Here is an 18,798-nt window from a genome sequence, read left to right on the forward strand (position 1 = left end):
AGCTCTTTTCAGGTAGAGACAAGCAGTTGCAAGTAATCAAGCTATTGTAGCTTAAAGAGATGCTCCTGATTGAGTCACAGTAACTGAGTGGGTGTGCATTCCTAGCCCACTTCAACTGCAAAAGAAAATATGTTAATGTAAATTGCTTTTGCTTAGGCATTTATGCAGCCAGAACCAGTTTAAAAATCTGGATTCTGCTGGTATAACTCATATGTATAGGAACAGGCCTGGGGAAAAAAAAAAATAATCTGGCTTTTAAAACTCCATTATGCTTCTTTGGAACAAAACTAGTACTCTAGGTGACAGGAGGTATACATTCAGTGACACCCCCCCAGTCAACATAGTCTCACAACACTGTTTTTGTCTTGTTCGGTGTTGCTTTCTGTCAACCACTTCAGTCTTTGATTATCATCATTATTAGGGGAAGCAGAGTGGGGAAGAATTCTACTTCAGTTCTATTTAAGGAGCATTTGTGGCTTTACTGATAAAAAATACTTCTCACATATGCAGTGAGTATGTAGGTAATCGCATAGCACATTTGGGATGAGGAAGAAGAATTGGCCCTTTGCCTTCATTTTGATCTTTACGTGGGGAATAATTGGGAAGAGCTGTATCCCTTCACAGTAGCCTTTGAGCTTTGGCCAGAAATGATGTCACCTGGAATTTCTTTCCTGTCTTGAAAGATAGTGCTTTCTAAGCACTCTGTGCTACAGCTACCCTTTTTCTTGTCTTTGAAAAGAGAAAACAAATTTTAGTTACTGTGGAAAGGTGACCTTTTATAACCTTTTTTTTCTTCTCTGCAGAAACGCTTATCAATGCACCTTGGCTATTCTCAATTGAGGATTCCAGTCTTAATATTTCAGTGGGCAACAGACAAGGTTTTATTATTTTGAGGATTTAAAAGTCTTCAAAACATGAATATTGAAAGGTTTCAGGGGAGTGATGTTAGGGCTATAAAGAATTCTGAAGGCACTTTCTAAAGAAATGAGTGGGAAAATATATATATATATGTTTTAAGTGAGATTAAATTAGGCATCACAGTACTTCGGCATTAGATAGGGCCTTGTGTACGACTCCATAATTAACTTTTTAATGAAATTTAAATGTAAGGTCCCAGGTTTTTTTAACTGTCACAACACTGGATGACATGAACCCAGAGATAAGCATGTAACTGTAGATACTTACAATTACAGCGTGGATTTCATTCCAAAATAATCGTGGTACAATTGAATAATATTCATTAAACACTGAAAATACTTATGGGGAAAAAATGGCAATCTGTGTAACACACTGCGTATGCAAATGCATCTATGGAAATTTGAACTCTAATGTGTATAACCAATATTACTGTCTGTGTTGGATGGGAGAATGTTTTGGTTTTTTGGAAAACTAGACCAGTAGTTCTCTTTAGGAGACTTTCATACTACTTTATGAGTGATTTCTAGGTGGTACAGTTGATATTTTGCCATTTGACTTCGAAGTTTGGATGCAGTTATTGTCTTGGGTCATGAATGAAAATCAGTTCCTTGGTCTCATCATTCCATTTTAATGGGCAATGCTTTCTTAGACACCAATATAGCATACTGTAATTTCCAGTTATCTCTAAATAGGGCCTGGTATGAGCAAGGCAGGTCGAAGTTTATAGTCAGGTCTGAGAGATTTTATGCTGATGTGATACACTCAGTTGCATAATAAACTTGGGGTGTTTGCATGAAAGACAGAGAAGGATGTATGATTTTTCTGTGAAAACGAACTAAACCCCATACAAGCCCCAACAATAAAGTGCAGAAATCTATTTTCATTCTCTTGCTTTGCATGTGGGGACAAATGGCAAACTAGTTGTAATGACAAGAAGACTTCATTTAGAGTATTGTAAATAAAAGACTTGCCATCATGATGAAGCATTAAGGATCATCTTTTTCAGCTTCAAGGAATATAATCATTTTTTCGTGTTTGTTATATATATTGTTATCAGTCATATATGTTACTGTATCATTGTAGCATGTATTTGTCATGAGCCAAGCCCCCCAGAAGTGGGATTTCTACCCGTACAGAACAGAAAGTCAGTCCCTGCTCCAAAACACTAAAATTCCAAATATAAAGCAAGGGACAGCAGATGGATGCAAACAGATGGGGGGAGTATGAGAAAACAATGAGACAGTATTAGCCTGTAGTACAGGCAGTGGTCTCAGCACATCAACAACTAATCCATTGTCAAGGTTAGGTTTTTACTCTCTTCTCCCTTCTTTTCTCTCTCCTTCCTTCCCTCCCTCCCTTTTTTTAATACATGCTGAAGGTGGGTTTTAAGTAGAATTTAAAAGAGAACCAGTATGGCAAATAGAAATTAAAAATGCTTTTGAGAAGTGGTGTTGAAATTGGAGCAGTAGAAGGATGGGTGGCATTTTGGTACTGGATAAAGAGTGGTACCAAGGATTAGGGGAGGCTGTGGAGACAGACCATGCTGAAAAGCTACCTATATTTGATCTGATAGAGCTGGGTAAGACATATGGAATGCAAAGAGAAGAGCAATATGATCAAAGGGACAATAAAGAAAAATGATCTGTTCAGCAGTTTTGGGAATGACATTTTTAGGGGAAGACTGCATTCCTTGGGACCAAAGAAAGGGATATTAAGTTGTTCTCTCTTCTGTCATCTCCATGTGACAAAATTTCCTTTTAGGGTCATACTCCCCTTAGATAAAATGTAGTGAGAAAGGAGAAAGCATTTTGAGAAGCATCAGAAAAGTAGTTTTCCATTAGGGAGTCGGTAAACAAGTGGGAGAATAGAGAGAGGACCAAGCAAAGGGGATGTGTGTGGGTGTGCATACAAATGTATAAAAGCCATGGCTTTTCATATGTCTATGAGCAAAAGCACATGTATCTGTCTCAATGTTATGAAAATGGTGTAGTAGCTCTACTACTTGTCTAACAAAAAAGGTCATCAGGGAAAAGTGAGGATTTGAAGTGCAGAGTAGCAGTAATGGAAAAAAGTATTTGTAGCAGTGTATTCATTAAATTTTGACATAAGAAAGAAAAAATGGCAGTAGCAACTGAAGGTAAAGGTTGGGACGTAAGTGTTTTTTATTTTAAAGGAAATACCAAGAGAAGAATAAGAAATCAAGGTTAAATTGTAAAGCAAACAGATAGGTAGATGGGTAGATACACATATCTGTATATAGGTAGCCCTCTGTGTATTTAAAAGTGCATATATTCTAAACAATACAAGCAGTGGTTTAATACTATTTATATCATATGATAGTTGCAGGAAGTTGTCTTTTGTGCTTACCCTTAGTTTGTATTAGAAATAATTTCTCAGATATGCAACCTTCTGTTCATTTTTTTAGTGCAGTTTTTTATGGCTGCTTGTATGTTTAGTATGCTTGTCTAGCCACATCAACAAACTGCTGAAGTTGAAAGCTTCCATGTATGAAATAATAAAATGGCTTTAGTGTATTTTTTATGCTGGATGAATGTATTTAGGAAAAGAACACTGGTGATTATATGGTTAAAGTTATAGAATTCAAACTTTAAACTTTTTAATAAAATCTGAACAGATGATCTGTGCTTTTTTTTTGCTTTTTTTTTTTTTTTTTGGAACTGGCAGGTTTTAGGCCCTCTAATTGGCTTCCCAGCTTTGCAGAGTAATTACAGCTTCAAGCAAACTTTGTCATCTGTGGTTCAGAATGGTGTAAAGTAAACAGAACGTTTTGAAATACAGTTTGTAGTTAGAGTTGCTTAGGAGAGTTTAACTATCATAACTACTTAATTTAGATAGTAGCAGTTATTGGGAAAAGATAGCCTAGCATTTTAGAATTGTCAGATTTTGTGTGGATACAGAGATGGAATTAAACCCTGCTAGATACCTGCCTTTTTTCTTTTTTTTTAAATTTTATTTTAAAAAGGGAAGTTCAGTACTTGATAAACCTCCATTCCACTTCTTTATACTGGTTTTGTTTCAGTTTTGTCTTTTTCTGTATAGATCCCAAAAGACCAAACAAGTGCTACAGACTTGTTGGAACAAAGTTGTCCGTTTCTGTTACTGATTTTGTATTTTCCTCCTTTGAGCAAGTGTTCTCCCCCAAGCTTTTACATCCCCTCTAATGTTAAAGGGCAAAATTCTCATGACTGATGTTTAATCCCAGCAAGACAAAAGCTTTAGGTTTAAAATGTGTAATTCCAAATTGGAGATGGCTAGCATACAAGAACATGAAGTTGAGTCTGTCTGTTTACTGGCTTACTCATCTTTTTGAATGATAATTTAGACTTCCAACTGTTTTGAGTTGAGATTCAGCCCTTTAATTACATATGTTTATGTATAGTAGCAAACTTGAAGACATTATGTTAGAGTGTTCTCTACTCTTGGTAATGACCCAACTATCACTCGAGTGTTCAGAGCCAGCTCTCAGTAGCCAGTTTCACTCATTCTTCTGTTCTTTTGTAGTTTCCAAACTATTCTCTCTGTCTTAAACTAAATTTTTTTCCAGTAATTAATAGAAAAATATTTTGATAATTAGCAGTAACTGTGTATTACAGCACTTATTCATCTTAATAGTTCTTTTTTTTCTTTCCCCCCCCCCCTATCTGTAGGTGAAAGACATTCACAAACAAGTTTTTATTCATGTTGCAATCCTGACAGGAATCTTGTATACCATTTGTATACAGCAGCACATGAAGCATGTGGGTGTACTAAATATCAGCAGACTTCAGTCACTTTCGTCTAGCTGAGAAAGACAGGTAGCCCTCCAGTTCTTTCTGAAACTCTTTTGCTTCAGACTCTAAGGATACAAACATAGTTAATACATATTTAATTTCAGCCTTCCACAAAGAAATTTAACTTTTAGCTGCTTTTAACAGACTATTAAAAAAGCTTATTGAGCTTTGTTAGAAATTTTTTTTTTTAATAACAATTCTTCAGTGATAGTGGAATGGCTTTTTATATATATATATATATATATATATATGTATATTCTCAGTGCCATTTTCAATTGCTAAGGTATTTTTTATTACCTTTAATTGATTTAGTTAATAATCTGTAATGAAAACTCAGAGAGTAAATACTCTGGTAGTTACAGAGCTTAGTATATGCATCCATGTTTTGTTCTTGTTAATAATGTGCATCTTCACTTTGAGGACTGCCTGAAAAAAATAATATAGGTAGTACCAGTAATATAGCTACATATATAGTAGATACAAATTTACATAATCTACATGCTAATACATACATTAATTACTATACTATATATACTATACTAAATGTATAGATAAAGACCATATTATAGATAGCATTTGGACCCAGGCAGGCTTAATTCTGTTAGTTCCAATTTTGTGTGCTTGAGTTGGCAAACTTACATTAATGCAATTTTAATGTATGTATTTTTGTATGTATTTGCAGTCAAAAAATGGTGAAATTTAAAATCTTTGGTTCCATTACGGGCACTGGAAAGGATGTACTTTTCAACTGGAATAGCCTTTTTTGCAGGTTTGACTGTATCTAACGTAGTCACCTCGATTTTCTGTCCCTGACAGCTTCTTTTACCTTCTTTCTCCTAAACTAGCTACTCCAGCTTAGCTATATTCTAGCTAACCCCAATAACTTTTTTCTTGCACAGGTTCCAGTCTTTTTCCTGCCCCATTTCTACTCTTCTTCCTTAGTAAATTCTCTAGTCTTTTGTTCCCAACTTCTCTTCTGTAAATAACTTACTGTAGATCATTTTTCTGTGTTGGATTTTGCCTCAACAAGGCAGCTTCTTTTTACTATTGCCTGTAGAATAGGATGAGGCATTATAAATATAGGAGAAAGAGCTTTCCATTTAGCAGGTGTAAAGGCAGGAGATATCTGTAACCTCTGGATTATACTTCAGTGCATAGGTTTTCAATGATTTTATGCTTTAGCAATTGTTATTATAATTTTTTACCCTCCTTCCACTCCACTCTTATCCCTCCCACATGTAGTGTGTCCAGATGCGTTACATTTTCACAGGAATACTAAAAGGATATCAAAGGTCTTGGTTTGCCAAGTTTTAAGTCTTGTCTCCAAAGAGTAGTATTTTCCAGCAGTGTGCAGCTTTAGGCAGACACCCAGCAAAGACAATTTCAGCCTACATGATTGAAGTGTGATAGGATTAAAGCTGAGAGGGTGGTTTTGTCAGGAGTAAGATGAGATAATCTTAGAGTAGACAATGCTTCTAGTCTCTTCTGTTGTGAAGGTAGCTCAACACATTCCGTAGAGCTGCAGTTAAGAAAACAAATAGCCTGTTAACCCTAGCCTCACCATCATCACGTTCATAACTTGGACTTCAATCATATCCCTGAAGATGGGGTTTCTTTGATCTCATGAGTAATATTTGCACTCAGCTGCAAGCCTGCTTATGTATCCTAAACAGCTCTGCTTCATCATGCCACAAGTTCCTGTCATCTGCTTCTATCCTCCTCCTTGTTTCTCTTCCAGCTTCTGTGTTAAATTCCTTCTTCCTGTGTCCATTCTGCTGTAGCTCTTTCTTCTAAATTTTGAGGATGCCTCTCATCCCACCCAAGACCTCCCTGAGTTAATAAAAGCAGTGTGGTTGGATTGCTGTTTCTCTTTTGAGTCTCCACAGTGTATGCAGGTTTGTTAAATGCAATGCCACTCCCCTGAGCGGTGAGCAGTCTGACTTACATAAGTATATGGTGAACGGTTTTTGCATCAAAAAATATACACCTTTGCAGTGCAACATTTCCTTTGTTTCTCTCCCACGTCTGTAAAGCTTCTGAGGTGTCCTGCTAAGCTGCAGAAAAACCATTGTATTGACAGACATACCCACTTCCACTCTTCTTTGCTTTTTCAAATTTCAAATATAAAAATTGCAGTATGCATGGAAGTTCTTAAATCAAGGTGGGCTCACAAAGACTGCCCTAACATCAGTTCTTTCATGCCTGTATTACAAGATGGTCCAGTACAAGTAAGTCTGATGATACTTAGTGTGGCTTTATATCGTGGAGGCAGAGGTCATTTCTTACATAATAGTGTCCCAAACTGGTTAGATTTTCGTATATACAATCAGTGCCTTGAACTAAGGCTTTAAGCTTGTTATCAGCTAGTAATATTAAAAGAGAATTGCTTTAATGTATTTTCAGTATGCAGCTGCATTTCAGAAGGTCAGCTATGAGTATGTGTCTTGTGTACAATTAACAACAACAATAAAGACATAAGAAAGCAAAACTGAGGGAGGCAGTACTTAGGTATGTTGGGTGGCTGGAAGTTTGCTGGGTCTTACAAAGCTCCTTGGAGAATATTTAAAACACATTCCTATAAAATTGTCAGTGATGGTTGAGGTTTCAAGACCCTGAATTCGTGAAGAAAAAATACATAAAACATATAATTCATATCTGTGAGAGAATAGCATGCCTTGTGAAGTGGTGCACGTCATATCACATGCCTTTTGTAAAGCATTGACATTAACTGGAATAAATAAAATGTAACTCACTAAGAATAAATGTAAGGTTTCATGCTAAAGTATAGTCAGCCACATCAGTAAAAGGGTGTAGGTCAGCTGGTAGGTGGTAGCTCTGCCAAAAGGAAGTTACAGCCAATTGTAAATGAACAAGAAGTGTGTTGCCATATTCATTATTGTTTGATTTGTGAACCTGATGAATCATTTTAGATCACACGTTTGGTCTGGATCAGCTTTGAAGAAGTGATAGTATTCCAGAACATGAGATGCAGTGTTTGTGTCTATTCCGTGGTAGCTGCAGGAAAACAAACTGCACTTTTGACAGAGTAACCTTAATGTCACAAAAATGTTTAAATATACTTGCATGAATAAAGAGTTAAGTAACTCAGTGTTTTGCAGATGTAATATTTAGTGCACTGTGATACACTGTAAAATCTAGCACACAGTTTAATTGAACCATTGCCTGAATTACCAGTGTTGTGGTCTTGTGAGAGAGGAGTAATAGGCAGTCTGCTCTGTGTCTAGATTTGTGTGACAAGGAAGATCTTGGATCTGAAAGCACAGTCTGTGAGGTTAAGTTGGTTGAATTGATTTAGGCCAGGGAAGACTGAAGAGAGATAAAATAGTGTTTGAATATCTAAAAGGGATAGCTACTGAAAAGATAAATTAGTCAATAGGGCAAGAAGCAATATGCTTAAATTATAGGAAAATTAAATACTAGGAAAAAAATCCAACTATAAAAATAATTAATTTCTTTATAGCTGGATGGAATAGTTTGGTTACAAAGGTTTTGAATTTACTGCTTTTTGGGGACTGTAGAACAAGTGTAGGGAAATACTTAGGAGAAATAGCATAGATTCAATACCTGATTCTGCTCTGGGGCACCAACAGAACTGAACGGTTTCCTGGGACAGTCCCCCTGTGTATGGTTATTCTATATTTAATAATCAAGCTAGTTTCAACATCTGAACTTTCTCAAATAGGGTATTTTACAATAAATCTAATCCTAAAGTGACAGTAGCATGGGTAATTGTGGCATGGTTACCATTGAAGGGAAAATGTCATATTCCTCCTGCCAGGTACAGATGGAAAAATATGCCTGTGGCTACTGCTGTTACCTTGGCATACTAGAGCAGTCCGGGCTCTAGTACTTTTCTTACCCTTATAACACAGACCTAGTTTGCAAATGAAGATTGCACTGTTCATATGGGCAATGATACACATTTCATCAAGTCCTCTGACTGCTTTCTTCACCTTATGATTATTACCTTCTACCTTTTATTGAAGCCTATGGTTATATTGACATACTGTATTTCCTTATGTGTAGTGGATACATGCTGGATAGGTATACATAAGCTATCTGTATTTCATCTAAGTAATTTCATTTGCTCTTCATCCATTAACTGGCAATGTCTAAAAATGCCAATGTCATGTATTTCTCTAGAATGTCAGCTAATGAAAACAGAGCGACCAAAGCCAAACACGTTTATTATCAGATGTCTTCAGTGGACCACTGTCATAGAGAGGACGTTCCATGTAGACACGCCAGAGGAACGGTGAGGGTTTTATTTTTGCTTTCCATATTTTTCACACAAAAGCCTCAGCACAGTCTCTACTGGGATGGCACAGTGATCAGCACTTGGAACTGTGACATTCTGAGCACATCTGAACAGTTAGTTGAAGAATTTGTAAGTCAGCTTCTGTAATATATTATCTGAGCTCATAGCTAGTGTTCAGTTGCCTGTGAGTAGGTGGGATGAGTGTGTTCAAATAAGCCAAAACTATGTCATGATATGTCTCTGAAGTGTTAAATTTTGAACAGTCGAAGCCTGCATTAAAGGATTTTCCAGGCTTGCTATCTTAAATTTTCCTTTTTCTCATTCTAATACGCTCGGGATTTTTTTGGCACAGAAAGCAGCATGCTTGATAAAATTTATTTTATCTTTGCTTATTAGTTTTTCTTGTTTCCTTAAACATACACAAACTCATAAGAATGAGGTTATTTAATGCCTCAAAAGAATGTAGGAGATACGGGATGGTGTACCTTGCTAAAATGTTTTATACTGTGTCTCTGGTTAGATGCACTGAGTCTTCCCACTGTGGGCATCTGTCCTGTTGAGATTAATATTATGATTTGGTTTTATTCATGTTGTTTGTAACAAAAAAAAACCAAACCAATAACGATTTTGCTTTAGCTGTTGTTTCTCTGTCATTAGTATATTCACTTAGATTTTTTTTTTATTCTACCTTAGACTTTTTCTGTACCCTGTCTTTCTTCTGTGTATGCAGCGTAGCACTTCTGACAGCTTTCAGTAGTAGCACCAGAGTTCTCCTGTATCCCTTGCTGGCTGAGCAGAAACAGCAGGTGCTGCACTTGGTGTAGGGCTGTGGTGTGCTGATGGGATAGCTGGTGTGTCTGTGCTGGTTAGCTGGTGCACAGAATAGCCATGGACTCAGCTGCCCTGGCTAGTGTCTCCACAGAAACCCTCATCTAGGCCTGCCTCTCTGTGCAGCTGTTTTTTGTGATGCTTGTAGGAATTCAGTTATCTTTGAGGACCTTTTTCTTGGGGGAATTTGAAATTAGCCAACAAGTTGAGTTTTAAGTGAAGGCAGAAAAAGAGTTGAACACACAACATGTTTTAATAAATCTTTTTTTTTTTTTTTGTCTGTGAAAATGTCTCACAGAGAGGGAGAATTTTATAAAAGGTCTGTTAAAACAGCAAGTTGTTATCAGATAGTATTGGATAGGAGGTGACATTCTATGCTCTGAGCTATGTTATACCTGGAACAAGTGTTTTCAGGTTTTCACTGTTAATGTATTTACAAAATCAGACACTGGTAATTCTTGAAATTAACCATGCAGCGATCCTTTTTGATGCTGCTGAACTTCACCATCTTTAACATAATGCAGAATTTGGAAAGAAATTGAAGTGATGGATTTATATGAGTCTCTTGCTGTGTAACATGAGAATTGAACATTAAAGCGATGTAGCGTGTGAAAAACCTTATAAATCATTTATTGGGATTTGAGTTCTAATAGGGATTTTGGCTTGTTCATGGTAGGGAAGAATGGACAGAAGCAATCCAGGCTGTAGCAGACAGACTTCAGAGGCAAGAAGAGGAGAGGATGAACTGTAGTCCAACTTCACAGATAGACAATATAGGAGAAGAAGAGATGGATGCTTCAACAACCCATCATAAAAGAAAGGTAATGACATTAAAAAAAGAACTGACAAGACTGATACATAAAATAATGTCTGTAGAATGATCTAGTTGGGTAAAACAATATACAGGGACTGGTATTTCTACATACATTTCAATGTATTATAAGCAGAAAAATACATATGTGTTTATTTTATAGAATCCTAGGATCACAGAATGGTTTGGTTGGATGGGACCTTAAAGATCATCTAGTTCCAATCCACCTGCCACAGGCTCAACCACCAGGTTGCTCAAAGCCCTGTCCAACCTGGCCTTGAACACTTCCAGGGATGGGCATCCGCAGCTTCTCTGGGCAACCTGGTCCAGTGTCTCACCACCCTCATAGTGAAGAATTTCTTCCTAATGTTTAACCTACTCCAGTGTCTCACCACCCTCATAGTGAAGAATTTCTTCCTAATGTTTAACCTACATCTACTCTGTTTCAGCTTAAAGCCATTCCCCTTTGTCCTGTTACTGCCTACCCTTGTTAAAAAGTTCATCTTTTTTTCAGTAAAGGTGAACTGCTTTAGTTTTATTTATTTGTTATGCTCTCTGATGCAGCACTTCTGAAAAACAAAGTTCAGCTGTTCAGGCACATGTTAATGTTCTGCTTATTGTTTTAGTATTTCATATTTTTCTTTTTGTTTGTTTACTCTTCTAGAAGTGTGGTAATAAAATATTTTCTTTAGACAAGTAGATTTGCACCCTTTCTCATGCAAATGATACCCAGTACAATTTAGATAATTTGCATGAAAAAGGCTAGCAGGATTTGGGGTTTAATGACCTTGTTTTTTGCTAACTGGGAAAATAACTCTGCTTTAGTTTTCAATGAAGTAAGGGAAAACAATGTTTTATTTTTTTTTAATCCTTCACAGCTTTTGGTGTAAGTAGGAATATGTGTCTTGTTGGCTATAACATACTAGTAGTTGCATTTTCAGAGTCATTGTGATAAGCATACAACTAAGAGCATGTTTTAAAGCTTCAATGCCACAGAGAAATTTGCTTATTATTATTTTGTGTTTCCATTTTGTCCTGTGATTCTGTAAGTATGAACTACTCTTGAAGAATGGATCACTGAAATGGATGTCTCTCATTTACTATACAGGGTTGACCAGACTCAAGAAATGCATTGAAATTGCATGAGAAATAATAATCTCTTTCTATAGGACTGGCTTTATTCTTTTTATGTAGAAGTGTGAAACCTGTAGAAAACTAAGAGGAAGTCTGCTGACAGAGCAAAATAGTCTTATAGCTAATGCAACTGAATGCTTTTGAATGATGAACAATGAAAAGAAATAGTGAATGTGTTCCTTTACTCATAAAGCATGTTTTGTTTGTTGCAGTGTATGAAGCAAGAATCATAGAAACATCAGTGGCTGAAAACTATACTCTTATGGATATGACAAATATAATAAAGGTGTTAGTTTAGTTCTGTCACGTCCTAACTTCTGAGAAGTTTGCAGAGTAAACAATTCTTTCATGTTGTTTCATTGTATGCAATTTTCTAACCTTTTTCTGCTGTAGAAAAAGGTGAAAGCTAATTATATACAGCTGTAACAATACTCCTATCATACATTGTCAGGCTGACATTGAACTTTTAGCCTTGCGACATAGATATTTAATGTTTATGCTGCAGGGTACAATATGATAAGTGACAGCAAGGCAGAGGCAGCGTTCAAGATGTGTCAGTCTTCTGAGAAGCAGTGTGATTATGTGGAAAGGATTTGAGTTTGCTCTGTTAAATATCAGAGCATGGTTCCAAGCCTGTACTCCTCTTAGTGGAGTACAAAACCACTGCATAACAGCAAGCATTTTCAAGGTGTCAAAATTAATGCTTTCTAATATAAGAAGTTTATCTGATGTGTATGTCTTCCTTGTTCACAGTGCAGTGCATTTTCCCATAAAACAAAAGGGTTTGTGGGAACAAGAAAAGGAGGAGGAAGATCAATTTAGTTTCTGTCTTGGCACTGATGCTTTAAGAAATGCTGAAATAAGCCACTGGGACAGTGCGTGTGCAGTATTGCAGAGTATTTAATGGCTTTGGCAACAAGCCAAGAGCAAACTCTATGAGAGAAAGGTGAAATGAAAAATGGTGATATTCAACACCTTATAATAGAGCAGAATGGAGTTTCTTTAGTCAGTGAAGAGCGTGCTGGTGTCCACAAGGATTGTCTTTCTTCCAAGACTCAAAATCCCAGATTTCTGACTATTGGAAGACTTTAGCGAAAGGTTCTCAAAAGTTCTTGGAATCACAAATAATATAGTGATGCGGAGTTGTCACTCCTTCTATGTTAATTGAAATTGGGAAAAAATGTATTTTTTTTAGAGCTGTTTCTGTTTTGTCAAAATGTTTCTGAAAAACTTCTGTTTAAGCTTTTGTAGCTGTTAATGTAATCGAACCATTTCTGTTATAATGACTTAATGCATTTTACTGCTTGGGGGGGTGTGGGGTGTGTATTGGATTTCTTTTCATTTCAGGGATTTTTTGTGCAATGTGTCCTACAAGCTGGTTTTGTCACCTGATTTTTACATCTGAGCCCAGTGAATTTTGCTTGTGCGTGCACCAGATGGTATACATATGAGTAGAAGAGCATAATCAGATTAAGAAATAAGAAACAAGACAGAGAGGAGTGGGCCTGTTCTTCTCTGAAAAGGTAGCAAAAGGTTTACAAAGAACATGGTCTTTAGGAGGTGGAATTTGATTTGAACAGACCTGACAGCAATGTCCCTGACCAGATTAGCTGAAGAACCAAAAGCCTGTTTTTTTCCTTTTCTTTTCTTTTTTTTTCCCCCCTCATTTTTTCAGTGGTGGCAGTGTACCACTTAAGTTTTACAGTAGTAGCATCTCTAAAATTCAGAGCACTAGAAATTCATAGCAAACTGGTTTAGTTTCTTGCTGTACTATTCCTTGTAAGTAGAGTTTCTTCCTCATGAAATCAGATGAAAACTCCAAGTGGTATCATCCTTATGCAAATGAGGAATTTTTTAAAAATAGTTCCTTGGCAGGAATTTTCAACACCAGTAGTAGGGTGTATTCTTTTGAATATGTCATCCATAGGGAAGTAAATAAGCTTTAGAGAAGGCTGAACACCATGCGGTTCTTTGGTTGGTGCAGTTTCCTGTAGCTTTATTGCTTTTCCTTTGTTTTCAAATTCATTTTGCAGGGTGCAGGATAAGTAAATAATAGATTTTTCAGAGGAAACAAGAAAGTGATGTAATGAGGAAAAAGATTAAATTCTCAGAGTTTGGTAAAGATGAAAAAGGTGGGAAAAATCATCAAGGAGAAAGAATCTAGCCTAATGGGAGCCTCCAAAGTTGTTTACCAACATCCCTCAGGTTTAGGAAGTATTTCCATTTCTCCATTGGTTTTCAACACACCCTTAGCTATGGCATCTGTGTTTTTATCTCCCAAGGTCCTGTGTTCTTTGGCAGACGTTTGAGTTACCCTGCACTGTGTATCATCTCTAAGCATTCTGCTGAGCTTCTAAAGAATGAGAACATCAGGAGACTTTATTCTTAGAACTAGGACTGCTGCCATAACCTGCTGTTAAGCCACTGATCAAAATCTCGCAAGCCTATTACCTTCTTCTTGTAAATACACATATATTTTTAACTTGTTTTTACAGAGCTTACAGCTAGATTTATGACTGCTTTGATTAACATTATGTAAGCAAATTTTAGGCAAATGAGTCTTTCAATTTGACTGGCTTGCTGCCCTTAGCATCAAACCCATGTCTGTGATCAGCTGAGCCAAGATCCGCCTTCTTTGTGTGGGCAAAGGGCTGCTTTTGAGATGGTTATATTCAGATTCTGGTCCCTCTCTAAGTCCAGCCTCTCAAAGATGAGAAGTGTGGGAAGAAGGCCTTTGAGACTGCTTATGATACCATGAATATTTGCCTATTGTAAGTAATAAGTTGTTACGGTCAGTAACTCAGTATTATCAATAAAACTGGTGGTCGCTCTTCATCAAGGAACGTGTTAACTTATGACTGAAGATATGGAGGGCTGTGCTCTGAGTTACTCATCCACTGTCTAAATTATGTTTTGAATGCATTGTGGATTTTTCATGTGGTTTTGTCAGTTTTCACTCCTTCAGCACAAAGGCAGTTGTGTTTGCTTTATGGTTATTATAGAACTATTGAAGTAGATAACCTAACTTTCCAAAGTACTGACTGTGATATTTGTGAAGTCTTACCTTTAGCTGATTAAGTACTAGCAGTCACAGAGAGTTTGGATCACAACTTTATATACTGCACCATGAGTCACTGGTTTTGACACATTGTGCTAGTTTTTGGAAAAGGTGACCGTTGAAGGATTTGTGGTCATAATTTTTTTATTTTACACTGACTTCTGTAAAGTGAGTTTGCTTTAAGTAGAAAGTATACTAAGCCTTTGACATATCTGTTACTCATATTTCTTACTGGAATAAACACGGTTTTGCTCTTCCTGATGTAGGGTGGTTTTGGCAGCAAAATAAGGTCTGTCACTGCAGAATGTTTAAGTGAGCAAAGAATGGAGTTCACCAAGATCGCTTAGAAGCTACATATCAACCATTACGTTGGACAAAGATTTAATTCCTGCTGATGTAGCTAGAAAATTGATGTATGGAAAGCATCTTCTCTTAAATAAAGCTTTGAAATACCCAGCTAGCCAGATGTTACCTTAAGTAGTCTGTTGGAGATTTTTTGCTGCTTTTAGGTTGTAGGTTGAATGTGTAAAAGCTAAGGAATTACAGCATTCATCTGTTTAGTGGAACTTCAGTTTCACCCCTTATGTGAGCAGATTTCAAACTGACAGTGAGCCATTGCATGCATTATTTTCACAGCATTGCATTTGTCGATAGCAACTTCAGATCCACAGTAATAGTATTATGGACTCAATTTTAAAGGAATAAATAATTTCAGAAGGAAATTTTTGCCTTAATTTTTTCTTACAAGAGAATATATTTTTCTACCATTGCTTGTGATTGCACAGTGGAGATATGCCCAATAGCTCTACACTTAGAATGTGTGTGAGACATGTAGGCACTGTAGAAGTGTTTCTGCTGGAAATAAGGAAATTATTAATTACGTTGTGGAAGGCACAAGTAGAAGTTTATCTGGAATGCCAGTATGCAAGAGAACTGACTGAGGCAGCAACTAGTGGTAGAGAGGGACTCTGGGAAGATGGAAGATAAGGCATGATCTTTTCCTCACACATAAAAGGATTAAGTATATGCAATTTAGCAAAACTGAGACTCGGAGCATAATTATTCTTCATAAATGTTTCATGGTGTATTATTCACAAAAGAAGGAAGATTATTGACACTGCAGGACAGTACTATAACAAGAATAGGTGAGCGTGTTGTTTTTCAGAGCTTTTAACTGATTTCCTCAAGGTTCCTGGGTGCCTGTGTGATGTGGTGCTGCAGTGAAGCCGGTAACACAGTGCGCTGAAAGATGGGCTTTGGAAGCACATGGTGGAAACCAGTGTTTGCCCCTGAGTTAGCCAAAATAACCCAGCTGTCATTCCAAAGTGACCCTCTTCAGTCACTGTATTTCAGTAATGCGCTGTTTTTTCCAGTATCCTCATCTTTGCAGCTAATGCATAGACTATAGGATTGGTGCTTCTGAACTGTCTGTGAAATGAACTTGCAGAATTAAGATGATTATTGACTCAGGCTATGTGCTTATGAAAGTGACTAAACTGCTTTGGGATCTGAGATCATCTGGTCATATGCTTTCAATGTGTGCCACTCCAGTTGAGTTGATAAACCTACTAGACTCAAATTGTATAATGGAACCAGCTCTCGGATGTGCTGTATTTAACCTGCAAAACTAGGGCAGTACTAGATGCTTGAATGGTCACTATAATGGAGTCATATGAGAGAGGATAACTTGATACCTTTTCCTTTCAGAGCCAGGTTGATTAATGTAAAAAACGTATAATTGTAATCTGTACTCAATTTTTTAAAAGTCCACTTCTAATACAAAGACTTCAGTAGAGTCTTACTGGTATAATACTGCAGTAAGGATCGTGTATGTTTTAGAAAAACAGTCAGTACAGTGGTTGGTGTTATGCAAAACCTGCTGATACATTCTTACGTCCCTGGTAGTACAAGAGTTGATAGGCTTTCTTAGATGTGGAGTATTCATTAAATGCTTTGTTCTATGTGTGCTTTGTAAAAATAAGATCTGCTTGAGGGTAGGAAGTGTCTACAGAGGGATCTGGACAGGCTGGATCAATGGGCTGAGGCTAATTGTGTGAAGTTCAACAAGGCAAAGTGGCGATCCTGCATTTGGGTCACAACAATGCCAGAGGACCCGGGAGTGTTGATCAACAGCCAGCTGAACATGAGCCAGCTTGTGCCCAGGCAGCCAAGAATGCCAGTGAAAGGCATTGAGTTGCTGGAGCATGTCTAAAGAAGGGCAACAAAGCTGATGAAGGGTCTAGAGCACAAGTCTTATGAAAAATGGCTGAGGTTTAGTCTGGAGAAGAGAAGGCTCAGGGGGGGACCTTAACACTCTACAACTACCTGAAAGGAGGTTGTAGTGAGGTGGGTTTTGGTCACTTCTTCCAGATAATAAGCAATCAAGCACAAGAGGAAAAGGACTCAAGTTGCACTGGGAAAGGTTTAGATTGGATATTAGGAAGAAATCCTTCCCTGAAAGGGTTGTCAAGGGAAGTGGTTTGAGTCACCATCTCTGGAGGTATTTGAAAAAAGAAAGACCCAGACATGTAGATGTGACACTTAGGGACATAGTTTAGTGGTGAACTTGACAGTGCTAGGTTACTGGTTGGACTTGATGATCTTAAAGGTCTTTTCCAGTATAAACTATTCTATGATTTTATGATTATGAACTTGATCATAGAAATGTACCTATTTTTTGTAAACTGTTACTATTTTGGTAACACCATTTGATTATATGGGGACACACTTGTACATGTTGGAAGTGAATAACGTAAGTCTTGCTAATTCTTGTTCTTTGCCTCTTACAGACAATGAATGATTTTGACTATTTAAAACTACTGGGGAAAGGCACATTTGGCAAAGTTATCCTTGTCCGAGAGAAGGCTAGTGGGAAATACTATGCTATGAAGATTTTGAAAAAAGAAGTCATTATTGCAAAGGTAAGGAAGATCATAGTTTTAATGTTGTGTAATATTTTCAAATACTATGATCAATATCTAATATATAAGTTATATTTTTTTTTGACGGTAACTGAAATTGATAGAAATATTTCTGTATCTTCAGAAAACAAGAATACAAAAACTAGAATGTGTACCCATTTTGCATGCCTTTTTCCAGCATCTTGCAATCTAGAATATGCCATCATTTTGAGAGAGTTCGCTGGTTAGAAAGACAGTGCAATTCAAGTTTAAAACTAGAAAAAAATGCATTCTAGGGTATATTACATACTTAAGAAAAAAGTTCTAAGTGAACTGTGTTGGTTTTTTTTTGATAAATAAAACTAATTTAATGGACCTGTTCTCTGTTCTGCTAAGTTAGCTAAGATGGGGACTAAAAATGCAATTATTTTCAGTTTTTGAGGAGCAAGAGAAGTCTGAAACTGATGTCTGTTGAAGTAATTTAAACTGCATTGTCCAGTCAATTAAGCTTGATTAGTGCAGTGTTACTAGCTCTTTTGCTTGGTTGTAATGTTAAGAAGTTTAAACTTGAAGATCATCCAGTCTAAGCTTTGTTTGTAGCAATTCTAAAGTTTTGAATCCCACTTCCATAGAACAAGTTGAGAGCAAGAAACCTACATGCTCTTATCACCAGGAGACACAATTAAAACCAATCCCAGGGTCATTTTTCTCCCTCTTTGTTGACCAGTGAGAAGATTTAAGTGTGTAAGGAAAGACACCTTTCATCCTGTGATAAAAATAGGAGCACCTCAGTCTTTTAAATTTGACTTCCTCAAAACTGGAATTTTGTTTTGGCGGGAGTCCCTCCAAGTTTATCATAGTAGGGCTGTATATTGATAAGAAACTGATGAAAAAAATAAAAAATAGACTATGCTTAGATCTTCACCAGTGAAGGGATCGTGTTTTTTTTATCTACAGTCACCAAATACCAGTTTTCCCACTCCTTCCCATACTGAAAACATAAGCAGATTTGGGCATGAATTTAGCTGTCTAAACTAGTGAGTGTGTAAGTATGCCATGGGGATTTATCGATAACATTT

General features: G+C 36.9%; 1 protein-coding gene across 7 annotated transcripts in view; it reads left to right on the forward strand.

The window, feature by feature from the left end:
* Positions 1-18,798, forward strand: part of AKT3 (AKT serine/threonine kinase 3) — a 148,472-nt gene that overhangs the window by 82,578 nt on the left and 47,096 nt on the right. For all 7 annotated transcript variants that reach the window (XM_061471148.1, XM_061471147.1, XM_061471150.1 and 4 more), the window contains exons 4-6: positions 8,874-8,985; positions 10,493-10,637; positions 17,609-17,740. In XM_061471148.1, the coding sequence (XP_061327132.1) occupies positions 8,874-8,985; positions 10,493-10,637; positions 17,609-17,740 (389 nt within the window). The remainder of the gene's footprint in view (positions 1-8,873; positions 8,986-10,492; positions 10,638-17,608; positions 17,741-18,798) is intronic.

Source organism: Pezoporus flaviventris, unplaced genomic scaffold (assembly GCF_033815535.1).
Source record: "Pezoporus flaviventris isolate CSIRO_AGI_PZ_B2104156 unplaced genomic scaffold, CSIRO_AGI_Pfla_v1 ptg000066l, whole genome shotgun sequence".
Lineage (NCBI taxonomy): Eukaryota > Metazoa > Chordata > Aves > Psittaciformes > Psittacidae > Pezoporus > Pezoporus flaviventris.